At 38.4% G+C, this 18,179-nt stretch overlaps 2 protein-coding genes across 2 annotated transcripts; both read left to right on the plus strand.

Annotated features, from left to right (window-relative positions):
* Nucleotides 1-34: 34 nt before the first annotated feature.
* On the plus strand, nucleotides 35-7,022 carry slc39a1 (solute carrier family 39 member 1). The gene is made up of 4 exons (XM_008404622.3): nucleotides 35-332; nucleotides 2,472-2,602; nucleotides 2,923-3,231; nucleotides 5,701-7,022. The coding sequence occupies exons 1-4, from the start codon at nucleotides 218-220 to the stop codon at nucleotides 6,052-6,054; spliced, it is 909 nt and encodes a 302-aa protein (XP_008402844.1). The 5' UTR covers nucleotides 35-217; the 3' UTR covers nucleotides 6,055-7,022.
* A 4,691-nt stretch (nucleotides 7,023-11,713) lies between these two features.
* Nucleotides 11,714-17,589, plus strand: rlbp1a (retinaldehyde binding protein 1a). The gene is made up of 8 exons (XM_008404621.3): nucleotides 11,714-11,783; nucleotides 12,593-12,633; nucleotides 12,849-12,977; nucleotides 13,063-13,267; nucleotides 15,779-15,957; nucleotides 16,045-16,203; nucleotides 17,142-17,252; nucleotides 17,345-17,589. Exons 2-8 carry the CDS (start codon nucleotides 12,625-12,627, stop codon nucleotides 17,489-17,491), a joined length of 939 nt encoding a protein of 312 aa, XP_008402843.2. The 5' UTR covers nucleotides 11,714-11,783; nucleotides 12,593-12,624; the 3' UTR covers nucleotides 17,492-17,589.
* The last annotated feature ends 590 nt before the right edge of the window (nucleotides 17,590-18,179 follow it).

Here is an 18,179-nt window from a genome sequence, read left to right on the forward strand (position 1 = left end):
ACATCTTTCTCGAAACCGCATGCATTGATCACCTTCGGCCACCGTACCAGCAGCAGAGTCAGTTTCTAAATAACAACACTGCGGCAGTTTTGTTTCAGTGGGTCGCTCCTCATCGGACCGCGTTGTTATCAGCCTGTTTTGTGGCTTGATAGACACTCCGATGTTTGTACAGTTTCTGTCCCACTCCTGACTCCCACTGTGACATTTCGTCCTGACCATGGAGTATCTTCTGCAGGTGAAAATCGGAGCTTTGGTCGGCTTGTTGCTCCTGACGCTTCTGTTTGGATTCATCCCTGCTAAAGTCAGATGGTTCAGAGACACAAACGGAACAGGTGTGTGCTCTATATTTTTATTTGAATGTGCTGTTTTAACTGTTTATTTGTGTTTGGTGAGGAAAGCTTAATTAAAATATATATCGGAGGTTTTAAGAAGACATTGCTCTCATATCTCAGCTAATCACCGCTCCTAATGCCTTAAAAACACATTTTATTGTTATTCATTTACTCTTTTTTTTCCCACAACGCTAGCGCCGATAGGCAAAACGGAGGGTATTATTTATTTCCAGAATCTCAACTTTTTATTGCTATTTATATGTATCAGCTGGAAAAGAGGTGAACCTTAAATTGAAAGAAATTTGAATGAAATTCCGTGGGTGGGGGAAACGCTCCACCTATGATGAATCATTGCGCTCATCCTGGAAAGCGATTCATTTTGTGTCACATGTTTTGACTTCCGCCTCGTGCTGCAAAGGTAATCGGCCACTGATAAGTTTATTTCGTCTCACAGAGGATGTGTTTGATTCAGAGATTAAAGAGCAGAGAGAAGGCAATAAACAGAACGAGAATCGACCTTTGAAATTGCTCAATCAAAAAAACAATCAGCACCTCTTGCTGGCGTTTTTCAGTGGTAATGATTTAATGGGTTTGGTATTGATAAAAACTATCTTAGTCCTCCATCTTCCTTATCTCAGCTCTGGCAGGAATCACCTGATGAGGAAGAAGCCTGGAGCTCAGACCCTCCTCGTCACATGATTACATTTTATTTGTTGCTAAAGACACACAAAGTCTGTCAGGATGGCGAACCTTCTCATATGGAAGTGAAAGTATCATTTCTCTCCATTACATCCGTGTGTGCTGAAACACTTCAGTCATCTGGACCTCTGCTGGTGGCTATGATCACATGATACTCAGAAGTTTATTAGGTATTTTCTTTTTGGGATTAAACTTAAAAAAAATTTAATTTAATTGCCAACTGTCTGTTTAAAACTGCACACAGTACATCTATGCAAAAAAACGATAGATCATGACAAACACTTTTAACCTTTTCCTGCCAATTAACGTCAAATTGATTACGTACAATTCAGCCAAGCAGCAAACAAATCGGCTTGAGGATTAAAGACTGAAAGAATCTGCTCTGCCTTGGTGTTCATCTTGTCACAATGATATATATTTTTAATTTAGTTGCAGCATTTGCTTCATTTTATTTACCGTTTTATTTTTTGGGATAACCAACTAGTCAACTCAAATCCTCACTCAGCCAGCTGCCCTTCCAGCACTAAAACAGATCAGTAGGCAAATTGGGGCGAAGTGCCTCGCCCTAGGGCACTTTGACAAGTCGTGGACAAAGCTGGAATTGAACTCACCACCTTCTGATTGCAAGACAACTGAGCCATAATGTAGGTTGGTTTAATCAAACATGACAATATTGATTCTAAATGACTGTGTGATATCACTGCTGCTGTGCATTCGCCGAATAAAGGCACAAACATACTTTTTTGTTTTAGCTTAGTTAGGATCACCAGAATTATTTCTATTGTACTTTTGAATTTGAGGAAAGTTACAAAAAAATAAGAATAAAATCACTGATCAATGGGTCTTGCTAAGTTTTCTGGCATTTACCAAATAGGTATAATTTTGGTAATTATAGCAAAGTTAAAACAAGAAAAGCTTGGTCTGATTTAACTTCAGACACCAAGAAGCAAAATGTGTATGTGTCTTTTTATTCAGTGTATGTAAATATTTGGTTTCAACTCTACGTTACTACTTCTATCAACCAACCAGACTGTTTTAATGTTGTCTGTTTCAACTCCATGTGATTTTAACGTGGAACCGTTGCACCGCTGCCTTCTCCAGGACTCTCTCCCAAAATAAAAAAAAATAATAGTTTGAATGGTATGAACATGTATGCATCCAGCTTATTGAACTCTTTTTTTCTAATACATATCAACACTTAAAAAAAAAAAAAAAAAAATATATATATATATATATATATATATATATAGAAAGGAAACGATTTATCGTGGTCTATTTTTTGTTTTATTTTTTTTAATTTACACACCTAACCGCCATTTTTTAATAACAGTTGCACATGTGACACTATTTCATGTCCACTATAGGACAGCATACACCTTTCAGATTTCTGTTGTCTTGTTCAATCCTCAAACTTACGAGACGTCGTCTTTGGATTCGCAGAGGTCCACCGGACGGTTCTGAGCCTCATCAGCTGTTTTGCCGGCGGCGTTTTCCTGGCAGCATGTTTGCTCGACATCATCCCGGATTACCTGTCTGACATCAGCGCAGAGATGGATGCTCAGAAGTTGGAGGTGCGTCCCAGTTAAACCAGGACCACGAGTAACAATTATTTCAAATTTTTACCCTTATGTATATTTACTGTTACAGTTTCAAATGCTAGATCCAGAACTTTACAAAACCAGTAAATATGTGTCTATTTTATAAGGTGAGTGAACACTTTAGTATGTAAAAGGACTGAATAAACAAAAGAAGCCAAAGGGCCAAAGCGTTGATGTAATCGTTAGGTTTTTTTTTTTGTTTTTTTGTCATTATTAACCGAGCTGTTGTTGCAAAAACAGTTTTGCCTGACTTCACCAGCGTGACCCTCTGTCTGACCTCTGATATTCAACAGACCAGCTTCCCCCTGCCAGAGTTCATCATGGCCGCGGGTTTCTTCACGGTCCTCATCCTGGAGAAAATGGTCCTGAGCTTCCGTCAGTCGAGAGGAGCTCACCACGGCGAGAGGGCACCGCTGCTGTCAGAGAACGGCCACAGCCACAGCGGGGCCGTGACGGCGCCCGACCTGGAGAGCAGCGGCCACCACGTCCACGTCGACTTCCAGGCTCACTCCCCTTTTCGCTCCTTCATGCTTTTCCTCTCCCTCTCGCTCCATTCGGTTTTTGAGGGGCTCGCTATCGGCCTGCAGAGCACTGACTCTAAGGTGAGAAGACGGAGAGGGATCTTCTTGATCCTCTTAAGGTGTCGTGTTGCTATGTATTGCTTTCTGTTTACAGCATTACAGAGCTTTACTTTTGTTGTTAGGAAAAAAAAGTCAAGTTTGGAATCACATCTACAGAAAAGTGAGATATATTTAGTGGAAACTTTTAGTTTAAAGCTTCAGAACGCAGAGAAAGGCAATAGATCGCAGTGACATGACAAGACTGGAATTGTCTGAATACTCAGGTTTTAGTTTGTGTGGTTAACCAGAGCCGGCCCAAGGCAATACAAACTAACCCACTGCTTAGGGTCCCCAGACCATCAGTGGCCTCCCATAACTGCTGGAATTTAAACTTAGACCACAGATCTTTTTTTATATATATATATATATATATATAAGAATCAGAACATTATTAAGTTTGACTTTTATGGTTTCAGCAGCAATAAATTAAAAGATTTAGATTTTTTTAAAGAATTTGTAGAGTTTATTTTGTATCAGGTTAACCTTTTCTTTCTATTTGAGCCTCGGTTTGCCCGTAATCGCATCTCTGAAAATAATAATCAATTATCCCTGACTGCTGTAAGCTCCGCCCCCTTTCCTAGATTCCACCACATTTGTGGGTAGTGTTGGTGTTGAAGTCCTGAACATGACCACAGGACCCGAATCCAGTTCTGCTCAAGGCCCTATATGTCCTTGGGCTGGCCCTGCTGATAAGCTACCAAACTGAAGCATTGTTTTTATTACTGCTTTCCTCTACTAAATTAATCACTGAACATAAAAAAGCAATTCATCACAATATGTGTGTTGTGATGTAGTCCTCCTATTTTTTTTACTTACTCTTCAAAATAGGGAAAAGCCAAAATTGAGAACATGTCACTGAAGGGAAGCAATAAGTTGGAAAATTAACACAAGGAAACTCGCCTTCACTTGCCCAAATCTCGACTCAGAACAATAGTTCCTGCCGACATAGTTTGTAAAGAGGACACTTGAATTAATGGCATTGCGAAATCTTTAAGGTACCTGGAGATTTTGAAAAAAACATGGTGGGCTCTACCACAAATTTGAAAATAGGTCTTCATCAGGTCTTAAATCATAAAATGGTTTACAACATGTGACTAAATCATCAGATAAATTGTTCACCTCCTCTGATGGCCAGTGTCTGATTCTTATGTAGTGTGTGAGCTGAAGAGAAAACCAGCGGAAAGATCCCAGGACTCTGGACAATCTAGAGAGATAACATTAAGAGGACTGGTCAAAGATCCCCTTCTCTGTATGCTCACCCCTTGTGAAATGTTAAAGGTGAAGACGAAATGTTGCCCTTTCGGTCAAAGGAGGCTTGTACAGAGCATCGACAGCAATGGGGTCAATAATTGTGCCAACAATTAGTTGAAAGCTGAACACAGAAGTTTTATTCTCACTGAAAATGTTAAGTTAAAGGTTAGATTTTTTGGGGGGGAATTTTCTAGTGTGAGTTTATAAAGCATGCATTTATTTTAGGTTGTTTTTTTTTTACACGTCTGCAATGTGTATTTAGTTGCATAAATGAACAAAGCGTCATGTGTGTACCAGAGGAGCCGCTTGGTAACCGGTGTTGGTTAGTTTTCCATCTCTTGCCTGTTGCTCATACTATTCCAGTTGTGCTGATCTGAAAAATATGTGCAGATAAAAATTTCAGACTTCATTGCTCACTTTGCAGTTGAAACCAGATATTTACACTGAATAAAAATACATAAACACATTTGTATCTCACCATCTGAAGTTAAATCAGACCGAACTTTTCTTGTTCTAGCTTATAGTGAGACTAAAATTGTTTCTGTTTGCTAAATTCCAGAAAATATGTTGAGAACTGTTTTTAGATTTTCTTTTTGTGTAACTTAACTCAAATTCAAAAGCGGACATGTATTTGGTCGGTGTCGGGGATAGCTGTTTTTTTTTTTTACCTGTGTGACTTGGCTGTGGATGTGTTTGTGCTTCTTTTGTTCCCTTCTTTAAATTCGTGCATAATCAAAATCACACTGTGTCTCTTCACCTGTTGTTTTGTGGAAGCTAAAAGTCTTTGAATGACTGCTCTACCTCTGTGCTGTGAAAACAAAAGGCTTTGTACTCAAGAGTCCAGAAGATTCTGCAAGTTGTTGGTAAAATTTAGACATTTGAGTCTGGAAAATGTGCCGCTTTCCATGAGTTTTTGTCACAACTCTGTTCGGCCGTTCTTGATACATCTGCGTGTTTCTTCCCCCGCTCTCCTCCAATGTCGCCTTCAGGTGTTAGCCATCATCATTCTCGCAATTTGTACATAGGTGCTGAGAAGTGCGGAGGGCTCTGTGTTTACAACTTAACTGCGGAGGAAACACTTTGTGCCAAAGTGCCTTCCAGGGTTTCCATCACATTACAAGAATCCCTAACCGTTTTGCTTAAGCTCACCACTGATGCAAAAGATGCAGAAATGACCAGAACTTTTCTTGGGTTTTGCAGGTGATGGAGATTTGCATCGCCATTCTGGTCCACAAGAGCATCATAGTGTTCAGCCTGTCCGTGAAGCTGGTCCAGAGCGCCGTTCAGCCGTTTTGGATCGCCGCGTACATCGGCGTGTTCGCCCTGATGTCACCCTTGGGCATCGGCATCGGCATCAGCGTGATGGAGGCGCGGCTGGCAGCCGGCGCTCTGATCCAGGCCATCCTGGAGGGGCTCGCCGCAGGGACCTTCATCTACATCACCTTCATGGAGATCCTGCCGCACGAGCTCAACTCGGCCGGGAACCAGGTGCTCAAGGTGTTCTTCATCCTGCTGGGCTTCACCATCATGGCCGCCCTGACATTCCTCGGCTGAGCTGAGCGTCTGTGGGGAGGGGAGGGGGGTGCGAGCTCCTGCGCGTTGTGCCTCCGACTCCCGGTTTCCACAAGCCCGTTGGTCACTTTATCACAGAGACTCGGCATTTTTTAACAAATTTCGCCGCTCTGTTACACTGAACTCTGGACATTTTTAAGATGTAATGACTTTTCCGGTCTTATTGCGATAAATGTACTGTTGGGATTGTTTATGGTGGAGGAAATCAGATGATGTTTATACGTTGTTTTAAGATGATTTTATGTGCAGAGAAACCACTTGCATGCCTGCAATAAAGAGAACACAGGTAGGTTTATTGCTTTTCTGTTTGTTTTTAAGGCTTCAGACGTGCATCAAATCGACTCTTTTGCAATGTTAAAAAAGCAGCTGGAAACAAAGGACAGAGATGTAATGAATCAAGCATCTCAGTGATTCTCCATACAGTATGTGAAATGTTTACATTTTATTTCTAAGTCAAAGAGGAAGTTTGACGGCTCCCAGTTCGAACTACTGCACTGTTGTTGTTTTTCTTTAAGTTACACTCCTTGTTTTTGGGTCACTCTCCGCCTTAAACATTTCCTCCAAATGCAAGCCTTTTATGACTTTTACCAAACCTTATCATTTTTGCACTGACTGTTTTTCTTAATACACAGAAAAACCTGCTTAAAAAGTGAGTTTCCATTTTTGCAAGACTAGACGAGCTTTAAATATTTGCAGATCACGATGTGAAGCCTTAAAGTTGAACAATACTTGTTTACTGACTGAGAAGTAAAAGTCCCAAGCGACAATCTGTCACCATATTTCCTATTTTAGTTTGTCATGTGTCTGTTTCATCATTGTGGTGAATGTGCAGACAGAAATCTGTCAGCAGAAATGTTGATGCCACCTAAAACTGCAGACTATTAACTTTTTACTTTTTATTTTTTTTACTTATTACATTTCAAATAAATGTGTCCACAGTTTTCACTCCTGCTATTTTTTTTTACCAAGTATCAATTTTGACTCATCTTTTGCTTTGTAGTGTGGAAACACTACAAAGCAAAAGTTTGTTTGTTAAAAACAAAGACTGTGTATGACTGCCTGTTTAACTGAGATTGTGCCTTATCGTTATTCATCTTTTTATGGATTTATAACCCTGATCAAAGTAAAGAGATTATGACACTAAAAGTGGTATGAAGTGTATTTTTTTCATACTTTAGTTGTTATATTTCACTAATATTAATATCGTTTTGACTTGGTTTGGAAGTCTTTGATGAAAGTACAGTTTGATTTACCTGCAGATTTTTATTTTAAGGTTTGAATGGATCAGTTTGGTCAACTAAATGATTACTGCAGCCACCAGGTGGGGCTGTTGCTTCTCTGACTGAATTTCTTTCCTCTCAAGAAAAACGCATCATATATACCTGACTGAATTATGTCAATTATTATGACTGGTTTGCACATTCAGCTTCTAATAAGTTTATTGACCTTTTATGTTTTTAAAGCAGTTTGTAAACATTCAACGATATAAACAGCACATACAGTGAAAAGAAAAAAAATCTGATCTACTTGGACTTACTGGAAACATTTTTTGTTATTCTTTCAACCACAAATGGGACCAAATAGGAACTCATTTTTTATTGATTTATCAACACAAAAGCTCTTTAAAGATAAAAACCTTGATAGAGCGTAAACTCTATCAAGTAACAAAAAAAAAATCTACTTTAATTTATTCAGCATTCAGTGAGGGAAAGAATCCTATTTTAGGAAATAATTCATTTGTACAACAGCACCCCTTCCTGAAACACTTTGTACAAGGGCTGACACCACCCCCTTTACTTTACCAATAGAACTGCACGTTATCCTCACATTTCACAAGCTGTGAGCATACAGAGACCTAGATCTGTGACCATCCCTTTTCTCCTTATATCTGTATCTCTACAGACAGCCCAGAATCCTGAGGTTTCCCTTTACGTTTGCTTCAGCTTCCCCCTCGAGTTTTCCAGAGGAGGAACTAAGATGAAAGATGAGAAAATGGTTAGTTTTGTGTCTGGTGAACCATTTCTGTGTTAATTGAAACACATGTTCTGGACCTGCTGGAAAACACTGAACATCTAGTTTTTTTTTTTTAAGGGTTCATAATGCCATGCACTCCAAAACGGTTGCATGACAGAGAAATACAGTTCCAGTTAAAGACCCATTGGTGTTATGTAGAGTTGTTTTGCATGTTTATGTTTGGGACAGTAAGACAGAAATGTCAGTCATGTGCTACACAATATATACATATATATAGCACATTTCCAAAATTACATGCTTCAAAGAGCACAAAGTGCTTCTCAAGGTAGATGCCACTTTTTGCTCAGTGAGTTTTGAAGATTTAATTTACCTCCCTTTTCATCTTTAACAGTTTGATCAAAAATGAACATGGGTTTACTGCATCCACACAGGCCTGTGTGTGAGTCTTCAGATGATGTACTGGATAACATCCAGAAGATTCGTCATTCCAGGACCAGAGCTGTATCCCAGACGGGGAAAAAGTGTCTGATGTAGCATTTGGAGACCTTGTTAACCCCTGCTTGCTGCTGTGAGGTAATAGGAGGTCATCCATAAACATCCACTAATGAGGAATACTTCTAGGGGGACAAAAGCACAGTAAATGTGCCAGTTTGACAAGACAGAGTCCTCAGTGTGTAGAGCTGGACGATGGAGCGCTCAGCTGTGGTGGGGGGATAGGCGCTTCGTTTGTTTGTCCCGCTCATTAACCTCGTCTCAGTGACAGGACTTGATTGTATTCTCACATATTGCTCTCAGAACTGAAACACGTTGCTTCCTGTTAGTGTTGACATGTTGTGCCACATGCTGCTGTGCAGTGATTCTTGACAAGAGGGACAAAACAGGTCCTAAGGATAAAGCACAAAATTTGAAAAAATATACACAAAATATATATCTTTTCAAATATCTGACTAAACTAACCTGGGTCATGTGAGCTCAACAATGTATATTTTCCTGGTGTTTGCTGAATATTTTTTTTATTTTAAACTTTGTGGCTGGTGTCTTTAAAATCCCTTGTCCTGGAGCAGAACTCAATACATTATAATAGTTTAAAACAAACAAAGGAATACTAAGATAATATATTATGACAAATAAGTATTCAAATAAATAATTATAAAAATATCAATAAATTGAATTAAAATAATTTTTATATATTTTACAACTCGATTGAAATTTGACCCTAGTTTTTTGTCAACACTGTCAGACATAAAAAGAATGTAAAAAAAAAAATCTGGCATTATTGGGGGGCACCAGAACTTCTGAGGACCCCATGACCTCTTCCTTTCTCTTCCTTTGCTAAGAGGGCTAGTTAGCTCTGGTTAGCTTATGTTATTCTTTAGTTTTTTTCTTCTGTAATATTCCTAAGTTGTTTGTCACAACCATGATGTGTCAACACCATAACTGACAATTTACAAAATTTTGTGAAATAAAAGCTTAATTTTGGTATTCTGAAAAGATTTCATGGACCTGATGAACTACAATATGGTCTCCTTCAGAATAACATCATATAAATTGAGGTAGTTTGGCATTTCGTCAACTCCGTCAGAGTTTTTGTGACTCTTTCAGTGATAGTGTTGATAAATCTCACTTAAATGTGCAGTTAATTCATTTTAATGTATTTTACATAAATGGCATTACTTGACATGTATAAAGTTTTTCATTTTGTCACCACCTTCAGTTCTGCTTCAACTCCGTCAGATGGACTTTATGTTGTTTTTTGTTTTAAATAATATTTCTTTTGTTTCTTGAGAAGCATTTGTCTGTAAAACTGAGTAAAAATATCACTAATAGGGTATTTAAAAAAATAATTTAATATTTATTTTTGTCAGATGGTGATGACAACGTTCTGGGTCAGGTCCATTAAAAATGTAATTTTTAAAACAATGTTGCAACTGGGAGCCTGCACCTTAGCATCTTTACATTTCCAAAACATTATTTGTCATATTTAAATACATAAGCTTGAGGAATAATTTTTTTTTTTTCGGGCAGGAGGTTTAAACCCATTTTATCCCTTTTCTCAAGAATCACTGTGTGGCAATCTTTATTGTGTTACTGCACATTATGTTATGAGAAGAGGCAAAAAAAAAACATCAAAGGAGACTGATGAAACTCATTTTAATGTAACACATTTCTTCATCTGTCTTTACTGAGATGAAAACTGGGAGCTAAATCTCAACAGAATGCGTCTTTACTAATGAAGAGATGCAATTTCACTTCAGGTTTAACTCTGTTCTAACTTTAATTAGGCTAAAAGCAGATTATCGTTTTCCAATCTTTTTAAAATACATTGATTTTAGCAGGTCCTGATTAATTTCAGTCATTTGCCTGTTCAATGGAGCAGAACATGTTGCACTGCGAAAACCCCGAAAGGCAAAGGTAACATGTTTTTGTTTTTCTCTTGACTTTAAAATTCATGCACAAATAGTTTTTTTGTTTTTGTTTGTGAGGAGCAGCTTTTTTTTCCTGAAGGGGAAAATGCAAAAATAAGTTACAATGTGCAAACTCTGATCAATTGTATTTGTCTATGATGTATTTCTGACTATAAAAAGACTATAAAAACAACCAACAGTAAGCTGAAAGACTGAGTCAGGGGATGAGGTGCGAGGACACCTAGTGGGCAAAACAAAAGTAGCAAGACAAATATAGAAGCTATGGACTGTACTTAGATACCCTAATACTTTTATTTTCTGGTTTGATGGGTTTAGATAAAAGACAAGGATATCATTCAAACTTACTGTAATATAAATAAAGGTTTGACCAAACTCCATGAAAATATTTCCCACAGTCATTCAAATTTGACTCAGAAATTGAATTTCTGGTAGCATGAATATTACAATAGTCAGTGAAAGTTATTTTCAGCTGAAAACAAAAAAAATCTACAACAAACTAAAACTCCCAAAGTGAATCATTTTTTTTAAATCTTTGTTGCCGCGGCAAAGCGGCTGATACTTCAGAGACCAGGGAGTCTGATGCTGTGCGATCATGGGAAAGTAATCCATAATCTGGGACAGAAAACAAGAGCTGCCCCCGTTCTCTCCCACCCATCTGAAAAGGACTGCAAGGAATGTGCACAGAAATGCTTTATGGGAAATTAAAAGCATGATTTCTGTATAGTGGGTCGTCGGGCCCAGAAGAGTTGAAACAGAACCAGGGCTTCACATCACATGTCCTGGCTGGCTTCCAGACTTACACGGTGGAGAGAAAAAAACACATTTTATATGACAATTAGGAGAAAGTGTTACAGTCAATGTATAAATCATAGTTGGGAAAAAAAACACTGTTGAACTAAACCAATGTGCTCAGTTGTGTAGACACATTCAATAAATCTGAATATTGCTGAAAAGTTTATTAATTTAAGTAAATGACGCACATTGCTTAATTATTTCTGTTAATTATGATCATTTGACGCTTAAACTTAATTCCAATGTATGTCCATGACTATGTATAGGAGCTGTCTGGCTTGTATGGAAATGAGATTCTTGTCATCAGATTGTACCATCTTTGTAGACACTAGTGATAGAAATTCAAATCATAACCCAGCATCTTCTCCTTCATGGGCTGCATCATATTGATTAGCTGTAATCTGTCCAGATTAATCCGTCTCTGAGTGGCGTTTCCAGGAACTCCCACCCCTCTGGCCGTCCTCTCCATGCTCCTGTCCTCTGCCACTCTCTGTGGGACTCCCATCCTGTCTGCACAAGGTAAGGCTGCTCAGATCTGTTTTTTTTTTTGTAAAACAACAGACTAAAACAGATCAGCAGATACAGACAAATGTTGAAACAGAGCTGTTTAGCGTTATTTATTGATAAAAAAATGTAAAAAAAAGAATACTTCTACACAAATTTAATGTTTGAAAAAGGCAGGCAGGACTTCTCCTAGGAAATAAGTATGTAAATTATTTGCAATTCATATTTGTTTGACGCTGGAGGTTGCAATATTTAAAAACTATGGAAATACGTGTAAAAGGAGAGACCCTGCAGAGCATTGTAAAGATCCTGGTTTCAACTGTACAGAATCGCCTAAAATCAACATTCATAGCAACTTCTCAACATACATGTGTTTTTAAGATTACTTTAGTTATCTTTTATAAGCCTGAAACAACACAGGTGCCATCATAGTCGCAGTTGTATTTTATAATTGTTTACTCCTCTTTAAAAAAAATTAAAACATCCATTCATTCGCCAATGAATGCATGAAAAACATAATAGGGAAAAACATAATAAATTATGGATCTTTGTTCAAACTAAATTAGAGCCAAGACTAAAATTTCTGAATGAATATCCGTGAAAGAAATGCTTTGTGCTGCCAAGTCATTCTAAAGTCTGTTGTTGAGTTAAAAACAATATCTAAGAAAACATTTTGCTTCATCTGTTTGTGTTGTCGTAGATTTTAGTCTTTGGTTCTGGGATGGATCAGTGTGGAGATTGATTTCTCTGTGACCAATTCTTTTATGTTTTTTAAAGAAAAGCTCCCGACTCTGTCTCTGCCGATTCTTCTTTTTTTTTTGCAGTGACAGTGTTGCCGCTGTGAGACGCTGCGACCATGGCTGCAGTAAGTTTAAATACCTTTCACACCTCAGTGCCACTGCTTGTCTTTACCGATCACCAGCCTCTGTTCAACACTTGAAAAGCATTTCTTTAGGAGCGTCTGTTGTGTGAAATGGAGCCCACAGATATTCTTCAACTCAGGGTGTTCTAGTTTGAGTAGTTGCTGTTGGATTTAATCCGAAGACGTTAATCTAAAGCAGCAGACTCTTGTTCGTGCAGACTGGTACTTTCCGTATGGTGTCCGAGGAGGAGCAGGCCATGAGGTCAAAGCTGGAGCACCTGACAGTGAAGGACCACGGGTCAGTGTTTGGACCGTGCCACAAACTTCCTGGCCACACTGTCCAAAAGGTAAAACACCTGAAGTGAGGCTGCTGATTTCTGTATTTAAAAATTACATTTTGGGTGTTGTTTTTTGTTTTTTTTTTTGTTTTAGGCAAAGGATGAGCTGCATGAGACGAACGAAAGACGAGGGACATCCCTGAAAGATCTGCGGGTCATGATGAAGGAGAGAGCGTCAGAGGGAGACGACCTGGCCAAACTGGTGCTGGACCGCTTCGGGGACAAACCGGACTCGCTGCTGGTTCGCTTCCTCCGAGCACGAAAGTTTGACGTCACCAGAACACATGAGCTCATGAAGGGTGAGAGACAGAGACGGCAACAATCTGCTGGGTCATTCGCTGCAGTGGTTGAAAACAATAGCTATGGCTTTGATGGCTTTGTTTCTTCACTGTCTCACATTAAATCAAACTGAACTTATAAAATATAAAATAAAGAGAGACATTTTCAAGGCTTTCTTCAAAGTCAGAAGTTTGTGCACTCTTATATTATTATATCTTTAAAGATAAATGATTTTTGGAAACTTCTGACTGTATTTCACAGCATCGAAGTTAAATTAAGCCAAAACTGTACGCGCATCTTCCTTTTGTCAAAAATAAAATAAAATGAAAATCATTAAAGGAAAACATCGTGGACCTTAAAAAATCATGTTTATTCGTTTGAATTTCAGATATATTTAATCTAATATCTAATCCAGTGTGAAGATGGTGGCTGAAGCCATCTTAACACATAGAAATCAGCTCTGTGTGGACATGGGCTGAAAGAAGGAAGCCGTTTCTTTAAAACGACTAAATTCAGTTTAGTCTTTTTAACCCTTTTATGTAGAAATGGGGTCCAACCGACCCCACACACATAAAACTTGTATCATATGACATAGTCCTCTATGTTTGCCTCAGTCCTCGCACGCACAAGGGTTAAAGGAATGGCTCAGGGGCAAAATTAAAAAATAAATAAAAAATTGAACTGTGTTGTTTTTTGCTGGTCTCAGGCTAGCATCCTGACTGCGAAACACAGAACAGGAAGTGTAATGTTGTGTCGGAGTTTTGGGACTATAGTGCACTTCACAAATTAGATGATGTTATGATAAACGATCATTTATGTGAAACGGCATCTAAAAAAAATAGCCAAAAAGTCAAAGGGTTAGTTCAGATTTTTAAAATATGAGGAACTGTGAGGCTAACTAGCCCTCTTAGCAAAGGAAGGGGTCATGGGGTCCTCAGAAGTTCTGGTGCCCCCCAATAATGCCTGATTTTTTTTTTTTTTTTTACATTCTTTTTATGTCTGACAGTGTTGACAAAAACTAGGGTCAAATTTCAATCGAGTTGTAAAATATATAAAAATTATTTTAATTCAATTTATTGAACTGTAAATCCATAGTGGAAAGACAGACAAATGTTTTGTTCTTTATCTGACTTTAGATACTTTATGCCGCTCAAACAGACCGTTGTTACATTTCCTGCTCTTTGATTCGGCTGAACACCATTTGCGTAAAGATACGCTGGTTGGAACTTCCGGTTGATTCACTCCTCAGACTCAGCAGTGCCCCCTAGTGCTGCAAAGAACAGAATAAACCCTTGGATTTTCCATCAGCTGTGCAGCAGCAGTGAAATATATTCGAGTGCATTCCAGGTGTCAGTGCTCTCTAAAACTTGGGTCCAACTTCTGAATTTGAAGAAAGTAATAAACCAGCTAATTAGACTGAACTTTTCCATAAGTAAGAAAAGAAAAAAGGCTGTATCTCTCCATATACAGTGGATCTAAGTAACTGGATTCAGCTGTATACGCTTTAGTTCAGCTCCCGCATGTAACTTTCAAAAGCTCCAGTAATTAAGTCTATCTTTTGTTTCCTCGTTTTATGCATCTCTGAAACATTGGGTCACATATTCATTAATTGGGAGCCTTTACATGCCTCTGAGTCTCCCCTGACAAAGCCCTCCTTTGTGTCCAAATTGGACAACAAGTTGATTCTACTTGTTGGCCCTCAGTGATATGCTGGGAACCGCGGCATGCCTGAGCTGAGCGGGAAATGTTGGAGATCGGACAAGATTATAAAGCAGAAGACACTTTGATTCGACAGGAGGGCGCCTTCTGGTTCAGATCCATGCACTTAAAAACACACCGTTGTGCAGTCCTTTCTATGATCACATTTTTTAAATGGAATTTTTATTTTAACCATAGGTTTTAAGACTTCAACCCCAAAACAACATGTAGAAATAAAAGAAACACAAAATCACATCGGTGAACAATTGGGGTTTGTTTGGATGAGAGCAAGATATAACCAGTGAGCTTTCTCTGTAGGGTTAGTGACCTAAACAAATAGATATCTGTTGATAATTTGTGTCTCAATACAAAAAAGTCTTGGTTATGAGATAGTATTGTTTTTGTGTCAGCACCAAAAGTAAAAAAAAAAAGCATTTTTTTTTTTCTGTTTTATTGTGCAAGTAGTGTTGGGGCTGCACACTATGAATTGCTGATTTATCACTATTGCAGGTTCTCCTTTCCATTTTGGGTTGAAACTAGTCATTTTTTTCCCCTGGAAGTCTTTGTGTATGACTTTTGAAGTAATCCATGCTCCATCTGCATTTGTGTGCCTTTGAAAATGCAGACAGAATGAAAGTCAATGGCACAAAAAAAATGTAGAAAGGATGTATATTAGTTCAAAAGCCAAATAATAATAAAAATTATCGGCTTCAAGACTGTCAGAGTTTTATAAAAGATCATTTATTTAATAAATAAAAATAAAAAAAACACATGAGGATCCAACAGGGGTAAAACCTTTGGACCGTACTTTCTGTGCTGGGTGTCTCCTCCAGGTTATGTGCGCTTCAGGAAGGATTATCCCGAGTTGTTTGAGAACCTCACCCCTGAGGCGGTCCGCAGCACCATCGAGGCTGGCTACCCAGTGGTTCTGCCCAGCAGAGACAAATATGGACGCGTGGTTCTGCTCTTCAACATTGACAGCTGGGACCTGGAGGAGATCACCTTTGACGAGGTGGCTGCAAAGACACACCTCCCTCTCACACAAACCTCCCTCAGGAACTCAGGAGCACGAAACAAATTCTTTTGCAATGTGTTGCAGGTGCTGAGAGCGTATTGCGTGATCCTGGAGAAGCTGCTTGAAAACGAGGAGACTCAGATCAATGGATTTGTCCTAATTGAGAACTTTAAAGGCTTCACCATGCAGCATGCCTCGGGAATAAAGACAGCAGAGCTTAAAAAGATGGTGGACATGCTGCAGGTCAGAACACAGGGGAAGAAATGACCCTAGAGCAAAAAAGTATCTCTTTTTATTCACATACTTCTAATTTATGTCTCTCTTTAACAATGAGGCCCTCTAGTGGAGAATTTAAGTATTACAAGAAGCAAGTAGCAAAAATAGTCTGAGTTCAAATTCCAAAATATTGGAAATAATAAAAAAGATGGTTTATACTAAATACTTACAGCCACACGCTGATTGACAACAACCTTTTGTTCCCAAGAAAAAAATAATAATCCCCCATAGTCCTTGAACATTTCATTCAAGATCTCTGCAAAGGTAGAAATCACATATCAGAGTGCAAATTTCTCATTTATTTACCAGAATGACATATTTAGCAGCTAAATAGGTATTTGTTTACAATCTGGTAGCAAATTACAAACACTTGTATCTTGTAAAATTCAACAATGCATCATAAGAGACTTTTTTTTTAACATTCCAACATTGAAGATATTTAGTCTCGCCAAATGTGGAACCAGAGAAAATGAGTATCTGCAGCATTATCACTTGGAATGAAACAAAATGAGTTGTATGAGTAAAATAAAGCAACATTCTCAAATATCAATTCACATATAAATAAATGTGGTGAAAATATGAGTATCAAATGAGAAACTAGATATGCAGGTTAGTTGTTTTTGGTGGATTTTCATGATTTAGTAACTTTTTAAATTTTTAAGTTCAATTTCATTTAAATTTACTGGAATAAATACATTTTGATTAGGCATTGACATTTGTCTTAGATGTAAGTTATTAGTAAATAACAGTGTTTACTTTTATTTGGGCATTTTATCCAAACCATCCTCAAAGTCTAGATTGCTCTTTGACTGCTACTGTCAGCCTTTAAAGGGTTGAAACCATCTTAGAGTTTGACCTGAGAGCTGTGTGTTAGCTGTCCACCTGCGTTGTGCGTTCCTCTGCAGGACTCCTTTCCTGCGCGCTTCAAGGCAGTCCATGTCATTCACCAGCCCTGGTACTTCACCACGACCTACAACGTGGTTAAACCCTTCATGAAGGCCAAGCTGCTGGAGAGGGTACGAACAAAGATACACACATCTGCTCTTTATTCAGCAGGTTTACGTAATTTGTTTAAGGATTATCTAATACTTCCCTTGATGCTCCACAGGTCTTTGTTCACGGTGAAGAGTTGGATGGCTACTTTAAAGAATTCGATGCAGACATCCTGCCGTCAGATTTCGATGGAAAAGCCCCAGTGGCCGACTATCAAAACATCGCGACCCAACTCTTTGGCTCCGAAGACACTGCTCTCTGAAAGAACATTCCCACGTTTTTTTGTACTGAAGCATATGAGAGTATAAAAGAAGCCGAGGTCAGTCTGCAGATAAGATTAATGTATAAATAGAGGGGAAATGACACCTAGTTATCATAGAGAATAATTCTTACATTTTGTTTATACTGCAAGGCACTGGTATTACTGTATGTTGTTGAGTGGGGCAAGGAAAGATATATGGTGGCATTATGATTGAAACAATCAGATAAATTTGGTTTGATATTGTTTGCCTTAAATGTCGGACGCAAAAGGCTAAACTTGCATAAAATTAATCCTGAGTGCAGAAGTTGTCGTCTCTCAGATTTTTGAGATTTAGATGGACTTTATGAGTATTATTCCTAATAACAAGGGAGTGGATTTGCCTTAGATCATTGTGGTGCCTTCAGAAAATGTCCATTTATCAGCAGCCATGTTTTCACTTAAGCAAACTTCTTTCTGTTTTTTTGTATTTTTTTGCAGAGCTGAAAAAAAATTGCTGTAAGACATGTCAGTAGTTCTGTAAAAGTTAACTTGTTTAAATCTGTTAACCTAGTATTTGAATGTAGCTATAAACCCAGTTTCCACCAAGAGTTTTTTCTTTGTTATTTTTGCCATTAACTATGTTTAGTCTAGCCTGACCCACATTAATGAGCCACTTTCCTTCCTCATGCGTTGCCTCAGGCTTAATTTC

Source organism: Poecilia reticulata, chromosome 3 (assembly GCF_904066995.2).
Source record: "Poecilia reticulata chromosome 3, P_reticulata-male-v2, whole genome shotgun sequence".
NCBI lineage: Eukaryota > Metazoa > Chordata > Actinopteri > Cyprinodontiformes > Poeciliidae > Poecilia > Poecilia reticulata.